Source organism: Myotis nattereri (assembly GCF_964212035.1).
Source record: "Myotis nattereri genome assembly, chromosome: 2".
NCBI lineage: Eukaryota > Metazoa > Chordata > Mammalia > Chiroptera > Vespertilionidae > Myotis > Myotis nattereri.
The window spans coordinates 123,359,211-123,382,525 of record NC_138076.1 but is presented as its reverse complement, the minus strand read 5'-3'; the positions used below and the strand labels follow the sequence as shown (position 1 = coordinate 123,382,525).

Sequence of the window (23,315 nt, the reverse complement as noted above, 5' to 3'; positions counted from 1 at the left end):
TTGCTGCCTTTAAAATTCTTTCTTTGTCTTGAACTTTCTGCATTTAATTATGATGTGTTTTAGTGTGGGCCTCTTTGGGTTCATCGTGTTTGGGACTCTGCACTTCCTAAACTTGTATGTCTATTTCCTTTACCAGGTGAAGGAAGATTTCTGTCATTATTTTTTCAAATAAGTTTTCAATTCCTTCCTATTTCTCTTATCCTTCTGGCACCTGATGATACGAATATTTGTATGTGTGCTATTGTCCCAGATGCCCCCAAACTATCCTCATTTTTTTTTTGCTGTTCTAATTAGGTGTTTTCTGCTACCTTACCTTTCAAATTGATGACTCAATATTTTTTGAGAAACCTTATTTTTTAAAAAGCTCTTCAGACAGGGCTGGAGACAGCAGAGACTGTTTCAGTTCTGGATCACACAGAATAGGGGAACAGAAGAGGAGGGGAGCAGTGGTTTGGGGTACCAAATGCATGACAATAGCATCATCCCTAAAAATACATTCCAGAAGGTCCATGGAAAGCTTGGAATCTTGAGGGATTTGTTCCTGGCTTTCACTAGAAAGGCCAGACCATGGGACTTTCCTGGACTCAGATTCTCCCCCAATCCCACACTCCTGCTAATTTTCATATCTCTGGGGAAATAAGGTGAGGGCAAGGTAAGTACTTAGAGTTCTCCAGGGAGGTGGTGGGAGGGGAAGCAGTTAGAACTTCAGGGCAAAGTACAGAAGTGGTCAGGGTTAGTGGCTTGTGGTCTGTCATTATTGAGAGCCCACTGTAGAGTCTCACTGGGTTTAGTGTCAGGAGATCTGATCCCCTCACCTGCCTTGGTCCTCTGTGTCCTCACCTGGATTATGAAGGGTCACACTGGTAGTCCCTGACATTCCTTTCTGTCTTGTCATGTGATGGTCTGTGACTCCACAGGTGCCGAAGGTCCTTGTGCACTTCATTGAGATGCTGGGTCAGCATAACTACTTGGCTTTGCCCCAGGGGAACACTCTAATCAGCTTTGTCATCAAGCTTGTGGAGTCGGAGTCATCAGTGAGCAAGGGGCTGGGCAGGGAGGGGACCGAGGATGGGAGCACACCTCAGGGGATGGAACAAGAGGAAGGCAGGGTTGGGAGCAGGAGGGAAACAAGAGGGTATGCCTGGCACATGTGAAGGGTCTTTGGCCTGTAAAACCCTAAGCAGTGAGCCAGGGAAGGCCCTGAACCCAAGACTTAGGTAGCATTGGTTTTAGATTTAAATCTTTCCCTTTCTCATTCTAGAATGAAGAGGACATCCGAATAATGTGTTCCAGAATCCTACAGATGGTATAAACAGCTAGGGCCAAACAGACCTCTCGTTTACTCCTCCCCTGGCTCCCCAGATCACTACCCTGACCCCGGCCCCACCCCCAACTACCTCACACCTTCCCCCTGCATCAGATGCCTTGTGGTGTCTCTGTCACCTCAGCCCACCTACATTTCATTCCATACAAGTGCCTGGGGTTCCACTGAGAAGTGCTCAGTGCAGCAAAGGAGGGTCACGGGGTGTGGATCTGGAAGCCAGAGTCTGAGTCCTGATCAGCCAGTTTTCTAGCTGTAAAATCTTGAATAACTTGTTCTCCCAGCCGCAGTGTCTTCTTTTATAAAAAAGGGGGTGATTATATTTCCTGACTGTTCTCAGCAACCTCCAGGGATTCTGGGAGGCTCATATGAACTGATTTGCATCAGCACTGAGGAAAGGGCTGTGTTGTGGGAGGAAAAGGACTTTAGATTTATTCTCCCTCCCTGTGAGCTCTGCCTCCTGACCTTCAGCATGTCTCTGACTCTGGAAGGTTCCTCAATGAAGGTGATTACAAGTCACACATTCCAAATTTCAAGAAGTCCTCATCTATCAAGTCAACTTATGCCTGCTATAATTTTAATCAGGACCTTGGTTATACTTTTCCAACCTGAAGTGAGGGGTTGGGGGTGGGGGTGGTGGGGAGAGAGAGAAAGAAGAGGAAGAGGAGGGAGAGAATGAATATGAATGGGTTAAGGGGGCTCTGTATACAGGCCTCAAATACTCAGTTCGGAAAGGGAGACAAGGTCTTGGGGTTGGAGACTGATGACGGGCTGACTTGGGGCTTGGCATTGAAATTCTTGCCACCTCTCCTGCCAGGTATCTTTGCCCAAACTGGTCACATTGGTGTGTGAGCCCAACAACATCTTGGCCTTTGTGCCTCTGTGTAAGGCAGCCACACAAATGGCTCTGAAGGTCCGTTCCCTGGGCCAGGTTCCTTTCCTCAGCAGCTTTCACCAGGATCGTAAGTACAAGGGTGGGCAGCCTGTGGAGAGGTGCTCACTGTGAAATTAAGTCTGTTTGTGGGCATGGAGTGTTGGAGTTGGGGGCTGACTGAGACACTGTAGGGGTGATGGGTGTGGGGAAGAGGATGAAGAGGATGCTGGAGGCGGGGTTGTAGGTCCCATGCTTGGGCCATGATGGGAAGAGTAAGGCAACTACTTAAGGCCATTTGGCCTCATGAATGTAAAGGGGATGCCTCTCAAAGTCACAGTTCCTTCTTGCCTTCACTCCTCATTATAAAACACTTGATTCAAGATGTACAAACATTGTTAATTACAAAGTAATGAATACACACACTCCTGACCCTTAGTTCTTCCTTTGCCCTAATTCTGAGCCTCACTCTGTGCTCACCCCATCCCTGACCTCTAACCCCAGTGGGACTTAGGGTTAGAGTTAGGATGTCTGTTCAGCATATCATTGATGTGTGTGTGTTTTTTAAAGGCTGAAGTTGTAATGGTTTGTGTTTTAGTCTGAATCAAAATGTCACAGCCCCCGTGGCATTGACACTGATGTTCCCTCTCCTCTTTGCTCTTTCTCCTCCTCTGAAGTACTGATGGGGAGCTGCCAGTGGAGGCTGGGGGTTGAGCATCCTGAAGTGTGCACTGACTCTGCCCTCTTCTTTTATCCTCTCTCTAACTTAGCTACCGAGTACGTTTCCCCTCAGAGACTCCTGACCCATCTTGTGGTAAGTGATGCCAGAATGAGTTCCACAGTCATATATTCTTCCATCCACTCATCAACCCACCCATCCATCCACTTATTTCACAAAGAGCTGGTTACTACTTTGTCTCAGGCATTATGCTGGGTATGGAATAATGAGATAGGGGCCAAAGAGCATGGAGGAGGGACCTGGGAGTATAGTGGTGAGGCCTTGAGATGAGGATGTGGGCAATGGGAAAGGCCTGCCTTTCTCCTATGTGGCCTTATTGTAAGCTGCTCTCTGTTGACAGTGGACAAGCCCACATACCTTTCTGGATCTCTGTGTTGAGTTTCTCTGTTAGCCCAGACATTATGTGCTAGACATTATGCACACTTGGAATGACAGAGGTAGACCTCCCCTTGAGGTGTTCACAGACTTAGTGGGGAAGACAAGTGTGGGAATAGCTATCTATAGTCTAGTGTGACAGATGTACTAATAGATGAATACATAAGGTGCAACGGGACTTAGAAGAGCACCAGGCTGACATGGTCAGCAGGAGGCAGGAAGGCATCACAGAAGAGGTGATGTTTCCAGAGCATCTGGGAGGATGTAGGAGTTCAACAGGTGGCAAAGAATGGGCAGGGCCTAAGCTCCAGCTCTACCATTCTATGGATTTGCTTTCATTTTCTTTGTTCTCTTCTTTTAAATATTTTCTCTGCCTTCTGCTTGCTTCTCAGATGTGTTCCCGGAAGCCCTACAGGGAAAAGGAGTTTGGTAGAAGCTCTCTGAGGCTATTATCTGCCCTGCATCCTATCACTTCTCTGCATCCTGTTAGAAACCATAGTGTTGGCCAGCTGTGGAGGAAGGAGATCCCACAGATGTTGGAGATACTAGATGGTAAGGGCTTGGTTAGCAGGGAGAGGAATGAAGCTGGGACAGTGGCCAGACTCAAAAAGAGATGGCGTCCCGAGGTGCAGGATGGACCTTCCTTGGGGTGAGGAGAACTGGAACCAGTCTCTCTGTCCCTTTGAGGTGCTATTGGATGGGTCTGCTTTTGGGGGCAATGTTGTGAACTGTGCAGAAACACAGTCCAAAGTTCTGTGGCTCCAGGGTTCCCAGAATGACTCATGCACTTTCTTATGGGATGGGCAGAAGATCAACGAAGAGTGTGGGCTTTGGAAACAGACAGACCAGTTTTGTATCCTTGCTCTGACACTGGTCAGCTGTGTGTTTTTGACCTTTGGAAAGTCATTCATCTTCTGGAGCCTCTGTAAAGTGGGAGAGCAGTTTCCTTGTAGGCTGAGAGCCGCATAGTACTTAAATGTTTTCTTCTCCCTGGCTGGGACCTTCCGGTTGAGTCGGTACCCATGCTCTCTCCTTTCCTAGATCATACTGAGAAGAGCCTGAATCAGGAGGAGTGGGAGGACAGGCTGTTTTGCGTAAGCACTCCCCAAGACCTTTCTCCCTCCACACTTGCCTTCTTTCCCATCTTCAGGAACCTGAGGGAGGATAGCCCCAAGCCCCCCAGAGACTGAGGCCATGATGAAGGGCCTAACTGCTCAAGCAAACCTCTTTCTGTGGTCCCCTTGCCGCCTGGCCTCTGCCTCAGAGTATCTGACTCTGTGCTAAGTCTTGAGCCCCCTTCCATAACCTTACGACCCTATATCAAGAGGGAGTAAGGGAAAGGGCCCTAGCTGTATATCCTTGGGCAAGGTATTTAACCTTTGCATGTCTCAGGGTCTTCATAGGTTAAATGGAATTAACTCCTGCCTTCTAGAATTAAAAATGATGATATCGGAGAAAACGTTGTAAATTGGAAAGGGCTTCACACATGTAATTGGCATTACCATCATTGTCACTGTATTATCATTCTTCAGTCCTAACTCCCACCATGTGTTTCACTTCTTTATCCATATTTACAAGCCATAACCCCTGTCTCTTGCTTCTTCTTCTTTTTTTAACAAAAAATATATTTTATTGATTTTTTACAGAGAGGAAGGGATAGAGATAGAGAGTTAGAAACATCGATGAGAGAGAAACATCTATCAGCTGCCTCCTGCACACCCGCACTGGGGATGTGCCTGCAACCAACGTACATGCCCTTGTCCGGAATCGAACCTGGGACCCTTCAGTCCGCAGGCTGACGCTCCATTCACTGAGCCAACGGGCTACGGCTCTTGCTCCTTCCTGACCCCACTTTTGTGGGGCAGAACAGCCTACCACTGACCTTTGTGGTCCTCTTCTCCCTTCTTCTTCCTCAGTTTTTGAGTCACTCTTTAGTGGCTATTGATGATGACCGCTGGCAGGAGCAACTCATCAGAGCCATCTTGGAGAGGATGTGTTATTTCGGCGATGATGGTGATGAGAAGGTTTGTCTGAGTTTGTGGTGGTTGCAATCGGGGGGCGGAGGGGTGCGTTGAAGGTGGAGGATGGTGCTGAAGAAACCTGGTGCTCACACAGGTGGCTGAGGAAATGTGAATGAGTACAGGCCTTGGGGAAAGAACAAACCAGTGTTCCTGCATCCTGGGAATCAAGGGGTGGAGAGGACCACAAACTGGTCGTCACACTGGCATGACAAAAATATCAAAGTGTCTTACTTTTGCTTAGCCTTTTAGGCTTTATCAAGAAGTTTGCCATCGATTGTCTTCATTGAAATCTCCTAATATTCTTAATAGAATGGGGCTTGTACTTGGTGCAGTGGAAAGATTGTTGATTTTAGAGTCCTATTTAAGCAGTCAATTCAAGTAATATTTGAGGGCATCCCATACACTGTGCTTCATGTTGGGAATACAGAGTTGAGGAAGAAATATGGGCTCCTTTCCTCACAGAGTGCAAGGTTGGTGGTGGTGATGGCCTGGGGTCCTGCCCTGGCTTTTCAATGTGCTCCCAATTTAGTCTTAATAAAGTGTCAACAATAAAGATTTTTAAAATATTAGCCTAAATAACCTATAGCTGTGGTCATCCCTACCTTGAAGTTGAAGAAACACAAGCCAGGAGGATTTAAAATCTTAAGAAAATTATTGGTAAAACTGACACCTGAATCCAAGTTTTTTTCTTCCTTCCTTCCTTCCTTCCTTCCTTCCTTCTTTCCTTCCTTCCTTCCTTCCTTCCTTCCTTCCTTCCTTCTTTCCTTCCTTCCTTCCTTCCTTCCTTCTTTCCTTTCTTCCTTCCTTCCTTCCTTCCTTCCTTCCTTCCTTCCTTCCTTCCTCTCCTGAGGATATTTTCCCATTGATTTTTTAGGGAGAGTGGAAGAGAGACAGAAAGACAGAAATATCTAAGTGAGAGAAACACGTCAATTGGTTGCCTCCTGCATATGCCCTGACTAGTGACCAGGCCAGGGAGGAGCCTGCAACCGAGATACATGCCCTTAACTGGAATCAAACCCAGAACCCTTCGGTCCGCAGGCCAACACTCTATCCCCTGAGCCAAACTGGCTAGGGCCTGAATCCAGGTTTCTTGATTTCGATTCCTATTTTCCTGTCACCAAGAAATACTTTATTTTAGCTCTGGAGGTTTCCAGGAAAGAGGCCTTATTTCCAAGATGGTTTGCTCTCTCATTATTAACAGTACTTATGAAGCACCTAGTGTATGCACATCTTTGTGGTTGGTAGATTAGGGGTACAAAATGAAGCAAGCGAGAATTCTGATCTTTTTAATTCAGTTATTTAAAAGGTGCACTAGCCCTAGCCGGTTTGGCTCAGTGAATAGAGCGTTGGCCTGTAGACCGAAGGGTTCCCAGGTTCGATTCCAGTCAAGGCCACATACCTTGGTGGCAGACTCCACCCTTTCTTGGGCCCTGGCCAGCGCGTGTGCAGGAGGCAACAATTAAGGTGTCTCTCTCACATGGATATTTCTCTCTGTATTTCCCTCTCTCTTCCACTGTCTCTAAAAAAAAATCAATGGAAAAATATCCTTGGGTGAGGATTAAAAACAAAGTGCACTAAATGCCTAGAGCAGAGCAGACACTGAGCTGGGCCCAAGGTATTCATGTGAAACCAGCCTCTGCCTTCAGGAAAGCATCATCTGCTTGAGTGAATAGACAAGAAAGTGGGCAATTATTCTAAGCCTGTAGCTATCAGGGTGGAAATATGCACTGTGTGCTTGGGAGCAGGGAGGAGGCCTGAGGGGCCTGGGCAGAGCAGCTTTGTCAGAGGCGATGCACTGTTTAGGTTTGCTCAAGACTGTTTTGATGTTAGTGCTGAAAGTTCAGTGTCCGGGGAAGCCCTCAGTGCTGGGCAAAATGGGAAGATGAGTCTCCTGCGGAGGAGGGGATAAGTCTGGGAAGATGAGTAGTCTTTGCCAGTGAAGCAGAAAAGTAGGTGCCATAGGCCAGGTTTAATTGATGCAGAGCCTAAGGTGAGGATTCTTATCAAGTGACTTGGCGAGGAAATGCTCTCAGGAGACCTTGTGATAGAGTGAAGGACACAGGATAGGGGAGAGGAGAAGCCAAGCCAGGATGTGGCCTGATCCCATGGGGGCCCTGGATGGAAACTGCCCAGTCTATCCTGCCTGGAGACAAGTGAGGGGGCTTTTGTACCCTCTGCCCCCCAGGTTGTTTGTCATTGGCTCCAGGTTTCCAAGGTTGGTCCTGTGCAGGGAGGGGAGAGAGAACAATGCAGCGCCTGAGCATCTGGGGTAAGGAGGCCCCAGTCACCTCAGGACAGTTCTCCCCCAAGGCTGCAGGGAGTAGCTGTTCAGAAAAGTTCCTGCAGCCAGTTGAAGGGAAGGAACCCTGAGGTCTGGGCAAGGCACCATGAGCATCTGCTAGAGGGGAAAGGATACCCATAAGAGGGGGAGCTAAGGCATTCATTGAACAGCAGGAATGTCCTGTTTGCCTACTGCCTCAGGCACTGATAGCAATGGGACAGAGTAATGAACTGGGTAGACACTGCTCTTGAGCTCCAGTCTCACCTGAGATGTGGGGTTGGTGCAAGTTGGGAAGTAACGAAACAAATCCACAGACAAGATGAGTGATCATGATGAAGTCCTGAAAGGAGGAAACAGGGTGATGAGCTGGAGAAGGACTTCGGAGGTCAGAGCAGGCTCCCTGAGGTGATATCTGAAAGATGAGAATGAGACATTTTTAAAAATATATATTTTATTGATTTTTTACAGAGAGGAAGGGAGAGGGATAGAGCGTTAGAAACATCGATGAGAGAGAAACATCAATCAGGTGCCTCCTGCACACTCCCTGCTGGGGATGTGCCTGCAACCAAGGTACATGCCCTTGACCGGAATCGAACCTGGGACCCTTAAGTCCACAGGCTGAGGCTCTATCCACTGAGCCAAACCGGTTTGGGGAAGAGAATGAGACATTTTGAAGAGCCTGGGGAAGAGGGTTCTACACAGAGAAAATGGGGAGTGCAGAGACCCTGAAGAAGGGAGTGGTGAGTCCACACAGTCTGGTATTACAAGGTGGGCAGGATGGTGTGCAGTAAGCAAGGATAAAGGCCACTGACATTCAGAGGAGGGGGAAAGAATTACATAAAAGTACTTCTTCAATTATACAATTTTGGTTCTAAAATTATGCAAGTTTAAGGAACTTTTTAATTTCCTAGCTGTAAGTGGGAGGTATGGGGGTCAGAGCAAGTTCCCAAAGGATGATGCCTAAGAGGCTGAGACATTGGAAAGGCAGCTTTCTCTTCGCTGTAACTTGAACCCCTGCTCTATAGGATCACTGCCTTATCCAGATGCCTCTAGAGAGCAAGGGCCAGGGTGGAGGATGGGGCTGTGGGCAAAGGTGGTGGCTAGTATAGGAAATGCTGCCCTCCCCTCATTTCAAGCTCTGGGTGACCCTGCTCTCCTTCCTTTCCTAGGCTTTTCTCTATAAATTCTTTGGCTTTGCCCTGTGGACCTCAAGAAGTGAGAAACTGGTGAAGATGATGCTCTCCGCCATCCTTCAAACTTCCCATGAAAACGTGCAGGAGAGGGAGGTGAGGCAGAGTGCATTGGCAAAGCATTTTCACGTTGAGTCAGGATGGCAAGGTGGCTAAAACTTGGGCCTGGCAAACCAGAGCACCTGGGTGAGAGTTCCAGCTCTGCCACCTACTAGCTATGTGCCCTTGAGCAAGTTACCGAACCTCTCTGTGCCTCAGTTTCCTCCTCTTTAAGACAAGGCTATGGTACCTTCCTGATAGGATATTTCTTTAAAAGATTTATTGAATTTTAAATAATTTTATATTTAGAGGAAAGTTGCGAAAAAATCCCAAAGAATTCCTATTTATTCTTCTCCCAGATTCCCAAAATATAAATGTTTTTCCATGTTTGCTTTATCATTCTCTTTCTCATACATTACATAATTTATTTCCTAGCATTATTACTGTATTTTTTGAATCTGAAATGAAAGCTGCAGTCATGAAGCTCATTTACCCCTAAATACTTTACTGTCTACTAGCTAAAACTAAAGATATTCTCTTACATAAGCACAGTACAGTGATCAAAATCAGGAAATTAACATTGCTACACCACTGATATCTAAATTATAGACCCAGTTTGAAAATCATCAATTGTCCCATCAATGTGTTTTAGAGCAAAAGAAAATTTTTTTTTTTTTATTCCAGGGTCTAATTCAGAATCAAGCCGTGCATTCAGTTGTCATTTCTCTTTATTCTTCTTTAATCTGGAACAAGTTCCTCATCTTTATCTTTCATGGCCTGGACATTTTAAAAATGCACAGACCACTTATTTTGTACAATGTCTCTCGGTTTTGGTTTCTGTCATATTTCATCGTGATTAGATTCAGAGTGTGCATTGTTGGTGGAATACCACAGAAGTGATGTGTGTTATAGGATGGTTTTTGAGGATTAAAATGTAAAACCACTAAGAGCAATGCTGGTACATAAGCACTCTCTACTTGCTGATTACTGGTAGTGCTGGTGTTCATGCCCTAGGACCTCCCTCTCCAGGGCCCTTCTCCTGCCAGATTCTCAGAGCATCCATCAGCTCCACGATCAGCAACAGGTATTTACTAAGCCTGAGTTGCAAACAGTATCAATGAGGAGAAAGACATATACAGGAAGGAAACGGCTAACTATACTCAATGGCCTTCTAAAGGCTACATGAGCAGTCATTGTGGCATTGAGGCTGGCTGGGACTTGGGTTGGTTGGGGCGAGTTTAGGAGAAGGAGGGAGGCAGGTATTCCCGGTTGACATAACATTCTGAGTCAAGATTCAGGATCAAGACTTTGGGGACCACATCTAGAGAACAGTCAATGGTCTAGTCGGAATGGAGTGCAGAGTTCTTTGATAAGGAAGTAAAAGTGACCTCTTGCTAGCACTTGGGAACAGATTGAATACAGAAGATAAAGTTGCCGAGACCGGTTTGGCTCAGTGGATAGAGCGTCGGCTTGCGGACTGAAAGGTCCCAGTTTCGATTCCGGTGGGGGCATGTATCTGGGTTGCTGGCACATCCCCAGTGGGAGATGTGCAGGAGGCAGCTGATCGATGTTTCTCTCTCATCGATGTTTCTAACTCTCTATCTCTCTCCCTTCCTCTCTGTAAAAAATCAATAAAATATATTAAAAAAAAAAAAGATAAAGTTAAGAGGGGAAAGGGCCTCTGGGATGATTCTTGGGTTTCTGGTCCAGTGGGAGGAGAATGGTATCCTTCCCTAAGGCCAGGAACCCAGGACAAAGGGGGAGGAAGTACATGTACTTAGTTTTTGACTGGGAGGGGTTGGAGTGTCAGGTGGACATGTACAGAAGCATGTAGACCAGGATCTCAAACCTGGGCTTGGTGTCTAGATTTGGGAAACATATTTTCCCTGACTGTTAAATGGGGACAACAATATTTACCTCAATGTATTAGTGAGGATTAATCAAGTAACATGTATAAGGCTGGTAAACATTAAGCACTGATGTTCTGATGATGTCAGTTATGATGATGATGTCATATGATGATGATGACCAGAAGGAGTGGTAGCCATGGCTAAGGGAGGACATAAGAAGAGGGACAGAATAGAACCCCCTTCTGATGCTCCACTAGTCCCTCTTTTCTAAAGAGGTAAAATTTTCCCTTTATCTACCTGATATCCAATGGTCTACAAGTCCCACTAAAATTTCCTCCCTCTCCAGGATCTGTGTCCTGGAGCCTGTCACTGTCCCGAGGCTCCCTCCATCTGTCTGCTCTTGCTGCAAAGTCGAATGGTGGCCCTTCCAGCACAAATGAGCCCATTTGCTAACAGCTGGCACCTGAATGTCTGCTTGAGCATTTTGTTAGCTCTGTGCCCAGTCATCCTTGTTCAATAAGCTCTAGGGAGAGACTCAGCTGACACTGAAGTCAAAAGGACCTGCTATGAGGCTGAGGGGTTAAGTTAAAGACTGTTCCTGGCAGGAACCACAGAATCCCCAAGTCTTCATGCTTTTGACTCTCTCTAGGTTGTGATTCCCAAACCTACTGGCACTGACAACATTACCACTGAGTTGTTTTGCCATGATCTCCCACACAACACATTCAGAAACTCACTCTTTTCTCTCTTTCTTCAACGTAGACAATCCTCTGTTTCACCTGCCTGTTTTGGTCAGAGTTACTGATGTTTCCTGTTCTCCTAATCTAGAAATATTGGCATTCTCTGCAAGTCTTCCTGTCTTCCATCTCCTCTCTGACTAGCTATCCAATCCTGTCAGCAAGGTGCCTGGGATTTGTTCTTCCTTCTGTTCCCTCCTCAGAGTAACCATTCTCTGAATTCCTAGTGCCTATAAAAGCATTCTGAAATGTACAGGGTTAGGTTTGACAATACCAAGAGTTTGTAAATCTGTGACTATGATTTTTCTTAATAATTTACTTCTTCAATTACTTCTCGCAAAGATATTTGGTTTTCCACCTGGATTTTCAGTACTTCAAACGTGGAGAACCAAATCTCCTTTCCATTTCTTTCCTCTCCTTCCCCTTCCCCTTCCTCTATGTATATCCTGCTTGTGGGGGAACATAGCATGTGTCTGGCTCACCCCGAACTGTGGCATGGGGTTGAGGCTCTCTTTGTTACAGGGCATTGCTGTGGCGTTCAGCATCGTGTCCAAGAAACATCTGAAGACAGTCCTGGAGCAACTGAAAGGGTATAGTGCTGTCCTCACTGACAAGGAGTCATCGTCCATCCTCACACTGGCAAAGGTGATGTCATTCCCAGGGTGCTCTACCAGCCTCCCATACAAATCCTTCCAAGGCATCCCCATCACTCCAGCCTCCCATTTCTCTGAGGCCTTGTGACTCATCTATAAATGCTTCTCTTTCCCTGGAAACAACTGTGGGAACGTTTCATCCTTGATCCTTTTCTCTTGCTCTGCATTTCAGGCCCTGGTATCACCAGCTACATGCCCACCCTGTCCCCCAAGCTGCTCGCCATCCCACAGTCCCATCTTCTTTCCCAAATCGTCTGAGCAACCTTTTCCTCTCTGAACCTGTTTCCCCCTCCCCCCTACAGGAACATCAGCGAAAGGAATGGGTGCTTGTCTGTAACACCATCTACTTAAGCTATAGCAAGATTATTTTAGAGAGCAAGGGAGATATTTTCATGCATTTCGATGCCGTGCTGGCTTTGATCCTGCAACACTACCACAACTGCATTTTGGAAAAGGTATTTCCTGCTTACTCTACTTCTCCAGCTTTCCATTTCTGCCATGTCCTCTCTTACCGCCCAAGAAAAGATGCTTGGCCTTAAATGGGAGTCAGGGGCTAGTACAGTGACTTCTCCCACATTTTAATCCTTTCACTTAATCCTGCTACTTGGAGACTCTAATTGGCCCAAGGAGGAGACCACAGTAACTTTAGGTCTGTTTCACAGTGTGTCCTTCCTACTGACAGAGCTTCGTAACCTGCCATTGAGCTCTTCACTGCCCTCTCTGATGAAGGGATGAGTAAAACCTAAATTCCCTAGTGTTTGTAGGAAGAAGCATTCAGGAGAGGCAGCGGAGTGGCCATACTGCTCTCCTGCCTTTGCTATGTGTCCAAAGCATGGGTCCCAGGGTTGGAGAAGAATCCCTTTCCATTCCCAAGTCAGTTATCTTTTGGTAAAACTTGTTCAAGGGAAAGACAATACCTTGAGAGACCAGGAAGCTTGATGTGTCCTAGTTACAGAGTAACATGAGGGTGGCTTCAGAAGGGGGTTGGTGAGAGGACTGGCTCTGTCCACCACAGGGATGCACTGGTCTACCCTCAGAGGGAAGGTGCAGAGCATCAGCCTAAGGAAGGCTAAAGAAGGCTTAGGTCCTCACCCCCCAGACTGTGTAGGTAGTGTGCCCTGGCACAGATCCATTGCCACCTTGGAGAACCCTGAGCATACTGGTTCATTCAGGATAAGAAACTGAAGCTGGATTACCTGAATGCCCTCATCATACTGACAAAAGCCCTGGGCAGGCAGCAGCACGTGGCCTTTCAATTCAAGTTCCCCCACAAGCTGGCAATTGTTTCCATCATGCTGGTAAGTATCTTGCAGGAGGATGGAGGCCGGAATGCAGAGAGGAGGGAGGATGGGTCCACAGGGAAACCATTGGTGGCACTCCTAGGCTGGAGCTGAAGGTAAAAGCCCAGATTTTCTAGTTTCCTTTTCCCGCCTTAGTGTTCCCTTTGCCATCCTCAAGGCTGGGGTGAGTACTGTAGGGAAGGTGTGGTGGGGAGTAGGAGAGAGGTGCTGTCCTCAGAGCCTTTGCAAGTCACTGAACATTCTAAATTCCACCTTGTTATGAACACAGCCTGGAGTGGGAGGAGGCAGAGGCAAACAGGAAAAATATGTTCACCATCCTTTTGGTGTGTGTGTGTGTGTGTGTGTGTGTGTGTGTGTGTGTGTTAGGACCTAATCAAGGAGGAGCCATTGAACTCCATTTCCAGCTCTATTAGACAGAAGGCAATGAACATCATCAATAACTTCAGGTAACAACACACCATCCACTCTGTCTTCCTTGACCCAGTTCTATTGCAGCTCTTTATTCCCTAGTTGATCCCCCCTCTTAGTTTCTGCTTCTGCTTCTAGCATAAGGGAATAGTAGAAATTTACTAGCCAATATCTGCCACTTCTTTTGGCCAAGAGTTTTTGAATTGGATTTTCAAAGGACCTAGTAGAGATGGCCTTCTATCTCTGTAGGCACTTGCTGTTAATTCTGCCTTAGGCATCCTTTTGCTTTCAGCCCTGTCCCTGATAGGCACCTCCATCTCCATCAGTGATGTCCCGTTCTCTCAAAAGCTCTGGGGAACTAACAAGTAATAATATATCATCCCAAATTAGCAGTACCCTTTCCTGTAATAGTCATTCCTCCTCTCTTTCCCTAGTTCCTTTCTTTCCGTCTTCCTGGCTCTTTTCACCCTTTCTTACTGTTACTCCCTTTCTTCTTTTAATACCCTTTCTTCTGATATCTTCCTCTTTCTTGCTCCGACTTATTCCTCTGTCTCCATCACTCTGTCTATACCCTTTTCAGTTGTTATTCCTGAGCACACTGGTTACACTTCTTCTCCCTGGATCGTAGGATGCTCAGGCCCCTCTTAGAGATAGAAGAAAGAGTAGAGCTCCTGGGAACATGCTTCAAGAGTGTGTTCTGCCTGCCATCCAGAGAAGTGTTACGAAAGGAGGCATCTAGTCCCAAGAAGGGCCAGGCCAATGTGGTAAGTAACTCTTTGATGTTTGTCTCTCTGGTCTCATTTTTTATTTTTTTTAAGAGGTTAGGAACTATAGGTTTGGCAGTTTTATGTAATAGTCTTCTGCCTTCTTTAATAAAAACACAAAATCATTGGAAGGAAGCCCTCCTGTGAAGAAGAGGTTGTAGGTCATGTAGTCTGAACACTACTCCTGAGATCTAACTTCCTCCTTCTACCCGCTGATTACCACTGCCACCACTTTAACACTCTGGCCCAAAGGCAGACACTTGATCCTTCCCTTTATAACTGCTGTGTGATTGAAACGAGACTAGAAGGTTCAAATATGATTTTACTAACGGTTGACAGGTAAGTAAAGCCAGGAAATCCCAGGAGCAAGCAATCAGAGTCTATTTCTTATAGTGCCTGCAGTGTTTCCTTAAGGAAGGAAAGAGAGATTCAGTTTTTAATTTATATTCACATATTTAATTCCCAGGAATTCTTTCATGTGTTCTGATTACACCTTTATCTTGCCTGGTCGTTCTTGTTTTATTGATGCCATAGTCTCTTGAAATGTTTTTGAAGCTATTAAAAAGAATTTAAAAATACAGGTTTCTATTATTTACCAAATTAGCTTGATTTTCTTTACGGTCAGTTGGTTTGTTCATCTTGGGCCTCCTTTTATCCGATTTCTGGTAATCCTTATTTTTTAGTTCACAGTTATGTCATGAAGGAAAGACTGGTACATATAGAAAAGGCGGAGGTGGGTTTTCTCTGGCCTCCCTCAGTGTGAATCTGCTTTGGATGAGGAAGTTATTTTCACAGGATTTCCCTGTGTTTGGAGCAAGCTGGGAGTTCCAGCTGCCCAGTACAAATAGCTTTACACCTAGGTAGGTTTCTTCCGAGTATTTTATTCCAGGGAGAGCTGCCTTTCTTTTTCTCCCCCCTGATTTTCAGTTTTTGTGGCTGGGATCTATCACAATGTTGCTCTGGTTCTCCCAACAGGCCCTACGTTTAGAAGTCCTCCTTGGCAGATCACCTACTCTCTTTATAAGGCTTTGGGCAAGGCCACTTGGTTCATTCAAGGATAAGAGGGAGAAACCCACTGTCCTAGATTTTGTGAATCAGTTACTCTGCAGACAGCCAGGCCAATCCTCCTCCCACCTGGAGCCAGTCAGCCTGTCAGTCCTGGCTGCTTACTGAAGCTGTATCCCTGGGACCAGAGTCCCAGCTGAGCTCAAGTTAGGGAGTGGGGATGGAGGAGGGGGGTAGCTATGTTGCAGGGGAACTCCCAGTCCACCAGGACAAACTACACACCAGGCAGACATTTGTGCTCTGGTGAAACAACAGAAGGATTAATTCAAGTGAATGATGGGCCAGTAGTGCTTGAATGTAGGGAAGTTTTTGGAGCAGGCTTTGTCAAGGAAGGCTGGGACAGCCAGAATGCTGAGCAGTTTAGAAGGAGGGTTGGGGCTGATAGGTCGGTAATTTTTTGAGTTTCTTTTCCCCCTCAGGATCTGTTGGAGGGAACCATGCAATCCCTCCTAGGACTAATGGAGACACTTATTGTTGAGATGCCCACCCGGATCCAGAACTGCTTGCAGGTTCGTGGGAGGAAGCCCCTGAACGTCAGTTTATTCATTTCCTAGAACTGCCATAAATAAATAACACACGAAGTGACGTCAAACAACAGAAATACATTCTCTCAAGTTGTAAAGGACAGAAGTCCCAAATCAAAGTATTGGCTGGTTTGGTTCCTACTGGAGGCTCCGAAGGAGAATCTGTTCAGTGCATCTCTCCTAGCTTCTGGGAACTCCTGGCAACCCATGGTATCTCTTGGCTTGTAGACATATCATTCCAATGTGAGCCTCCATTTATTTTCACAGGGCATTCGTGTGTGTGTGTGTGTGTGTGTGTGTGTGTGTGTGTTTCTCTTCTTTTTTTAAAAAAAAATGTTTTTATTGATTTCAGAGATGGAGGGAGATGGAGAGAGAGAGAGAAACATCAATGACAAGAGAGAATCATCGATGGGATGCCTCCTGCACAACCCCACTGTGGATTGAGCTCACAACCCGGACATGTGTCCTTGACTGGAATCCAACCCAGGACCCTTCGGTCTGCAGGCCACCCTCTATCCACTGAGCCAAACCAGCTAGGGCTCTTAATAAGGACAGCAGTCATTGGGTTAGGACCCACAAATCCAGTATGAGCTCACCTTAATTTGAATCATCTGCAAAGACCCTATTTTCAAACAAGGTCACATTCTGAGTTTCTGACTGGACATGAATTTTGGGGGGACACTATCGACCTGGTGCAGTTGGGAACAGACCAGGGGAACTGTCTAGGGACTGCTTATTTTCACAGTCAGAAAAACTAAGAAGTAGAACTGCTGATGAAGATTGGGTGCAAAGCTTTTAGGGAAATGATAATGAGGGCTAAGATCAAATAACTAATATTGGTCTTGCCTTTAGAGGAGAAAGCTTCCTCCTTCTTCCCCTTCAGCCATAGCTGTGGCCAGCTTCTCTCTCAGCTGCCCACTGCTCCCACATAGCAGTTAACAGTTCAAAACACAGGCTGGGGACTGCCATACACCATGGTTCCAGATGGTGGCTCTGCTGTTTGCTGTATGGTCTTGGGAAGTTGTTTAACGTCTGTTTGCCTCAGTTTTCTCTTGGAAACTGGAATGACATAGAGCACCTAGTTAATACAGTCATTTGGTAATGAGTGAGGTGTTTACAAAGTGCTTGGCTCAAAGACGTGAGGTGCAGGTACAACTGATTTGCCCATTTTAAAATTGTCTTTTTATTGACTTGATGTACTCTATGCTACTGTCATTGGGATACTTGGCTTTCTCCTGAAATTGCTATTCCCCAGTTACCACAGGGAGTTCAAGACTTCTTTGCAGTTCCTGTTGTTATTAAAATATAGGTCACTGAGGACTATATTCAGAGTATTGCGTTTAAAAGTTACTTGAAATATTTTTTTCTGTATGATTATATTGTCAATTGATATAATTTTGACTTGTTTGTCTTAAATTTTAGGGCTTTTCTTTTACTTAACTGAAGGGCTTGATGATATAAAGATTTACATAGTTAAAAACTTGCTAGTAAAACCATGTAAAGCTTTACTCAGAGGATTTTTGCTCCCAAGCTGATCCTCTTAACCTTATTCGCACTCACCCTCTATAGATAACCGTTTTCATTAACTTCTGGTTTGTCCTGCCTGTTTTTCTTATTGTGAAAATAAGCAAATCTCTGTTTATGGTGTATTCTTATTTCCCTTTCTGTTTTACACAGTCGTTAGCACATTCTGTTCAGTGCTCTTGGCCTTGCTTTTTTCATTTATCCTCATCAGTTCACAGATATATTCCTTTTTTTTTTTTTAATATATTTTATTGATTTTTTACAGAGAGGAAGGGAGAGAGATAGAGAGTTAGAAACATCGATGAGAGAGAAACATCGATCAGCTGCCTCCTGCACATCTCCTACTGGGGATATGCCCGCAACCCAGGTACATGCCCTTGACCGGAATCGAACCTGAGACCTTTCAGTCCGCAGACCGACGCTCTATCCACTCAGCCAAACCGGTTTTGGCGATATATTCCTTTTTTTATGGTTTTATATATTGTGTGCATGTAATATAGTTTATTAAATCAGTCCTCTATGGATGGATGTTGGACTGCTTGTAATTATTTTGCTACTGGTTTTCTTCTTAACTTTTAAATTTGAAAGGATTGTAGATTCACTGGGAGTTGCACAAATATTACATAAAGCGTCTATTAAAACCACGGAATTTCCTTGCCAGTATTGCTCAGTGGTTGAGCATTGGGCCATGCAGCAAGAGGTCACTGGTTCAATTAACGGCCAGGGCGCATGCCTGGGTGGCAGGCTTGATCCCCATTGAGAGGGTTTGAGGGTGTGTGCAGGAGGCAGACAATAAATGTTTCCCTCTGATCAATGTTTCTCTCTCTCTCTTTCTCCCTCTCCTTTACTCTCTCTCTAAAATCAATACAAATATATTTAAAAACACAAAAAAACAGCGAATTGGTGTTGACACGCCATTTTAAGACATAGACTTTATTCAATTTTCAGCAATTTTTAAAAATTGATTTCAGAGGGGAAGGGTGAAGGATAGAGGGAGAGAAACATCAATGATGGGAGAGAATCATTGATTGGCTGCCTCCTGCACACACCCTAATGGGGATGGATCCTGCAACCCGGCCATGTGTCCTTGACCAGAATCAAATCCAGGACCCACCGCAGACCGATGCTCTATCCACTGAGCCAAACTGACTAGGGCAGGACGTGTTTCTTCTGGTCAGTGTAGCATCAGTGTTCTTTTGAGTTGGTTGTGGATTTTTCACCTGCTACTCTTCTTCTTTTTCAATTATATATCATGGTCTGTGTGGTTGCATCATTGTCAGATTGATGACTGTAGATTGACAAGTAGCAGTGGTATTTAGTACCCATAATTAACCAAAGGTGAGACACTTTTCCATTGTGTTTCATGTGAAACCATTTATAGTGATATTTTTCAAATAGATTTACACACACTTTACTCTGGAATCTGTGAATACAGTGACTGTTATTTTTTATCACCAAGTTCTTTTTCTACTGAAGAATGGGAGGCGGAGGGTAGGAGAACTCAGAGGTATGTTGAATCACTGAAGTGAATAGAGTGGATATATTTTGAGAGCCACTGTTGAACCTGAAGGAAGGGGGTTGGAATTGAGGAGATTTCTATCACCTAGACGAAGGGAAAATATGGGGCTGGAGGATTTAATACCGCGTATACTTGATAGGAAAGAGGAGAGAATGAAACCTCTGGTGCCAGACCCACATATAATCTGCCTCTTGGCAAAAGAGGTCCTGCTGTCAGAACTCTTGTCCTAAAACTTTGTAAAAGCCAGGTTCAAGAATATCTTTCTGTTCTATGGGACACAGATGAATGGGCATCTCCTTTCATTATCTTCTTCCTCCAGCTTATGGATCCTTGGCTCAATTCCCAGAAGGATAACGAGCGGGAACGGGCCATGTGGTGTGCTGCACGTATTTTGGAGTTTACAGCAAAAATGGAGGACTTCAATGTGAGTGGGAGGCGGCCGTGGAGTCTGAATTATCATACCCTGTCTGGTTGCCCTTATCCCTACCTTCATCATATATATTACCCAGCCTCAGTCACTCATTCTCATCCTCATTCTCCCTGGCCCATACTATTTTCTCTTGTGGATCCCATCCTGTTCTCTCCTTTTCCCCTTCTGTCATCTTCTACTTGGTGTTTTTCTCCATCCATCAGTTTTATTTCATCCCACTTGGTTCAGTCTGATGTTATTTGTCTGAACAAGCAATGACTAAACACTCGCCTTGTGCCAGGCGCTGTGGTAGGTGCTATAGCGAATACACAGATGACCAAGATAGTTTCTGACTTCATGAACCTTACAGTCCACTGGGGAGAGAGGCATGCATAGAACAAACTTAAAGAGAAGGTGATAATGAATAGATAAAGTGAATATAGTGGGACTAAAAGATCAAAACAAACAATTACAAGTTGAGGGGGCAGGGAATGCGTCATAGAGAAGAAGGCATTGAACTAGACTTGACAGATGAGTGGGGTGTCAAGGGGCAAAGATGGGGGATAGAGTAAGGTAATTATAAAACGATGACCTCTGATGTCCTTTATGGCCACAACTCATCTATCGAATTCCATTCCCATTAACCTCACATAGTCTCACCTTTCATGTCTCTGGTATATGCATTTCCTCCTCTGAGTTCTTCCTGTGATTGCTCAGCCTAAGGCAGGGGTGGGCAAACTTTTTGACTCGAGGACCACAATGGGTTCTAAACTGGACCGGAGGGCCGGAACAAAAGCATGGATGGAGTGTTTGTGTGATCTAATATAAATTCAAAGTAAACATCATTACACAAAGGGTACGGACTTTTTTTTTTTCAGTTTTATTCTTTTCAAACGGGCTGGATCCTGCCTGCGGGCCATAGTTTGCCCATGGCTGGCCTAAGGGAATGGCTGGGATAACTTGTGACTTCCAGCTTCCTTCCCCAGATGGCAATTGAATTCACCCGGCTGGGGCGCCTGGTAAAGCTGCTGGCCATGCGCTGCCAGGACCCAGTGGACAGCATCTGCTTCCTGTCTTCCAAGGCTGTGTATCACCTCTACTGTATCCTCTTGAAGAAAAAGCGTATGAGGAGCCTGCTCTTACCCCTCCCCCTCCAACCACACACTTAGGCCTGGCCATCCCCACACACTCATCCCAAGACAGTGAGGGCCAAGAAGCTGCCTGAGTACCTCATTTCCATTGAGGAACCTACCCCCAAACATTTACAGATAATCTCTTGGGAAAAAATACCTACATAGGAAATACTTCTTTAGAATTAGTTTCTTCTTTTTTGGCTCAACCCCATCCTTTTATCTAATTCTATCTCTGCTCGGAGGCAGGCAAGATAGTTTGTTTGTCTTTTACCTCAGCTTCCACCATTTCTTATCTTAATGCCCATTCCTCTACTCCCAGCCCCAAAGGACATACATAGCCCCAAGCTGACTGAGTTCAGTAGGAGCTTTGGGCTAGAAGGTGGGAAAGGGGGAGTTTCACATGCCTTCTGAGTGTCTGAGAGGTGGGGTCGGGTGTCTCTGTTTCAGAGATGAAGAAGAAAATAGAAGGCTTGTGGATAGAAGAGGACATGAATGAAGTCTATAGTGCCAACTTGTTCTATAACAACACCTTTAAAATTGCCGAGGTGAGGGAGCAGGACCAGAGACAAAGTGAGGGAAGCCTGGGCGTCTCATTTACAGGCTGTAATAGACTCCTGGGGTGGGACTCCTACCCTGTCTCTCTTCCCATTCTGTTACTGGATGTGAACTTTTCCTTTGGGGGAAATTTTCCTATCACATGCTACTATTTGTCCCCCCTTGAGCATCAATGGTCCTGATCCTTGTCTTCCCCTGTCCCCCCAGAAGCATTTGCTTCATGCTAATGCTGCTTTGTGAGCAATGTGTAGACTCAGAGATGTCACTGAGGATCTTAGCCCCAGCCCTCCTCTCCTGGGGTTCTGCTCTGCACCCCCTGACCTCTGAGCCCCACATTGCACTTGAGTCCAGTGTTTCCTCCCTTCCATCCCCAGGACTCTGTCCCCAGGAAAGGGTCTTCTAGGAGTTAGGCAGACAGCACAAGCCTAGGACAGAAGCACAGAAGCTCCCAAGAGAAGCCCTCCCTCACCAGGAGGAATGGCACAGGCTGTCTCGGGCAGGGGGAGCCCTGCATCCAGACTCATCGCACCATGTGATCCCACCCTGTTGCAGGCCTTTGCAGAGTACTTCACCCAGAGGCAGCTCACCAACCTGGTGCTGACATCCATGGAGGAGCTGACGGGCAGCAGGGCTAACGTGTCTCTGGCTGCAGCCCAGTTGATGAGCGCTGTCATGAAAAAGCGGGGCTCAGATTTGATAAAGGTAGTATGGTGCTGGGTGGGAGCTCTGGCCTGAATGTCAGGAGCACTGGCTCATGTCCTGGCTCTGTTACCAAGCAGCCAAAGGGCTGTAGCCAAGTCCCTCTCCTCTACTGGCTTTAATTCATTCACTTCTAAAATGTAGTCTTGCACTACATTTCCTCTGTGGTCCCACTGAGCTCCGACATTTGTAATCCTGAGCTTGTAACTGCAGTGCCTCCTATCTGGGCGGCCGATTCCTCAGTAATGACAGCCATGTGCAGGGGTGTAGGCATTGTTGGGGGACTCACCCCAACCTGCTGGGGTGTCTGGAGCTTAGACTTCTGTGAAGGGGTAAGGCTGTGGATTGGAAACAAGGAAGTTCACAGAATGACTGACCTATGCATAAATGTTCTTTTAAGCTAGCATAAATATGGGAAGGCCTAGCATTTAGAAATCTGTTCCTCACATCACTAAGAAAAAAACAACTTTAAAATCGGGTCACATAGTACTGAGTGGCCATCATCCCCTGTCATGGGCTGTCCACCCCCTTCTCTCTATGAATCCCCAGACACCGGTTGCCTTCACTCATTTATGTGACTGCCGTGGCCTAGGTACCAGAAATGGGCGGGCACCATGACAGTCCTTGAGATATTACAATGAAATGGACTTCCCAGAGGTCCATAGTTTAGAGCTCTGAGCACCAGATGAGAACCCTGTGGTCTTTCCACATCCAGTGCCACTGTCCCTGCAGTTTCAGGACTGGAAGTTGACCTTAGCTGGGGGGAAAGGCCTGAGTGCCTCCAGGGCTTTGGCTTTCTTTCTGGAGGGTCTTCTGTCTCCTGAGCAACCTCAGACCACCTCTCTGGACATTGGGGCTCTGGACAGGCATTTGCTCTAGTGGGCCTTGGCCCGAGCTCCCTTTTTGGGCCCTGCTGCTCTGGCCTTTGGCACCCCGCAACTCTTCCTTGAGAAGAGAGTCAGGGACAGGATTGCAACTATGCCTCTTGAGTTTGAGGACTCAGTAGAGAGGGAGGAGGAAGGAAGGAAGTAAAGAAGGACTGACGGGGTGTTCTGGCTCTCCCCTGCAGGTGGAGGAAATTGTGGCGGGCATCCTGGAAAGGCTCAAATTGCAGCTGGATCCCAACACAAAGGAGGAGACCCTTCGGGCCCTGTGCTTGCTGGCAGGCAACAGCACCCACAGCGTTGTGCCCCTGCTGCTCAACAGGCCCCTCCCTTGGGATAGGTACCTCTCCCACACCCAGGAGCACACTCCATCCCAGTAAACCCTCCCCTGCTCCAAGCCAAGCCCATGTTAAAAATCACTGCACAACGATGCATTCTTCTTGATGCCAATCA

At 46.2% G+C, this 23,315-nt stretch overlaps 1 protein-coding gene across 1 annotated transcript in view; it reads left to right on the top strand.

Annotated features, from left to right (window-relative positions):
* The window catches only part of LOC308513846 (maestro heat-like repeat-containing protein family member 1), a gene marked incomplete at both ends in the record, with an annotated part of 68,560 nt that overhangs the window by 19,895 nt on the left and 25,350 nt on the right, over nt 1-23,315 (top strand). Inside the window, 19 exons of the mRNA XM_081083947.1 lie at nt 918-1,034; nt 1,262-1,306; nt 2,139-2,283; nt 2,963-3,006; nt 3,699-3,858; nt 4,348-4,400; nt 5,223-5,330; nt 8,778-8,894; nt 11,947-12,069; nt 12,380-12,532; nt 13,250-13,375; nt 13,745-13,824; nt 14,415-14,550; nt 16,035-16,124; nt 19,502-19,606; nt 20,578-20,713; nt 21,172-21,269; nt 21,832-21,981; nt 23,048-23,202. Coding sequence (XP_080940073.1) covers nt 918-1,034; nt 1,262-1,306; nt 2,139-2,283; nt 2,963-3,006; nt 3,699-3,858; nt 4,348-4,400; nt 5,223-5,330; nt 8,778-8,894; nt 11,947-12,069; nt 12,380-12,532; nt 13,250-13,375; nt 13,745-13,824; nt 14,415-14,550; nt 16,035-16,124; nt 19,502-19,606; nt 20,578-20,713; nt 21,172-21,269; nt 21,832-21,981; nt 23,048-23,202 — 2,141 coding nt within the window. The remainder of the gene's footprint in view (nt 1-917; nt 1,035-1,261; nt 1,307-2,138; nt 2,284-2,962; nt 3,007-3,698; nt 3,859-4,347; nt 4,401-5,222; nt 5,331-8,777; nt 8,895-11,946; nt 12,070-12,379; nt 12,533-13,249; nt 13,376-13,744; nt 13,825-14,414; nt 14,551-16,034; nt 16,125-19,501; nt 19,607-20,577; nt 20,714-21,171; nt 21,270-21,831; nt 21,982-23,047; nt 23,203-23,315) is intronic.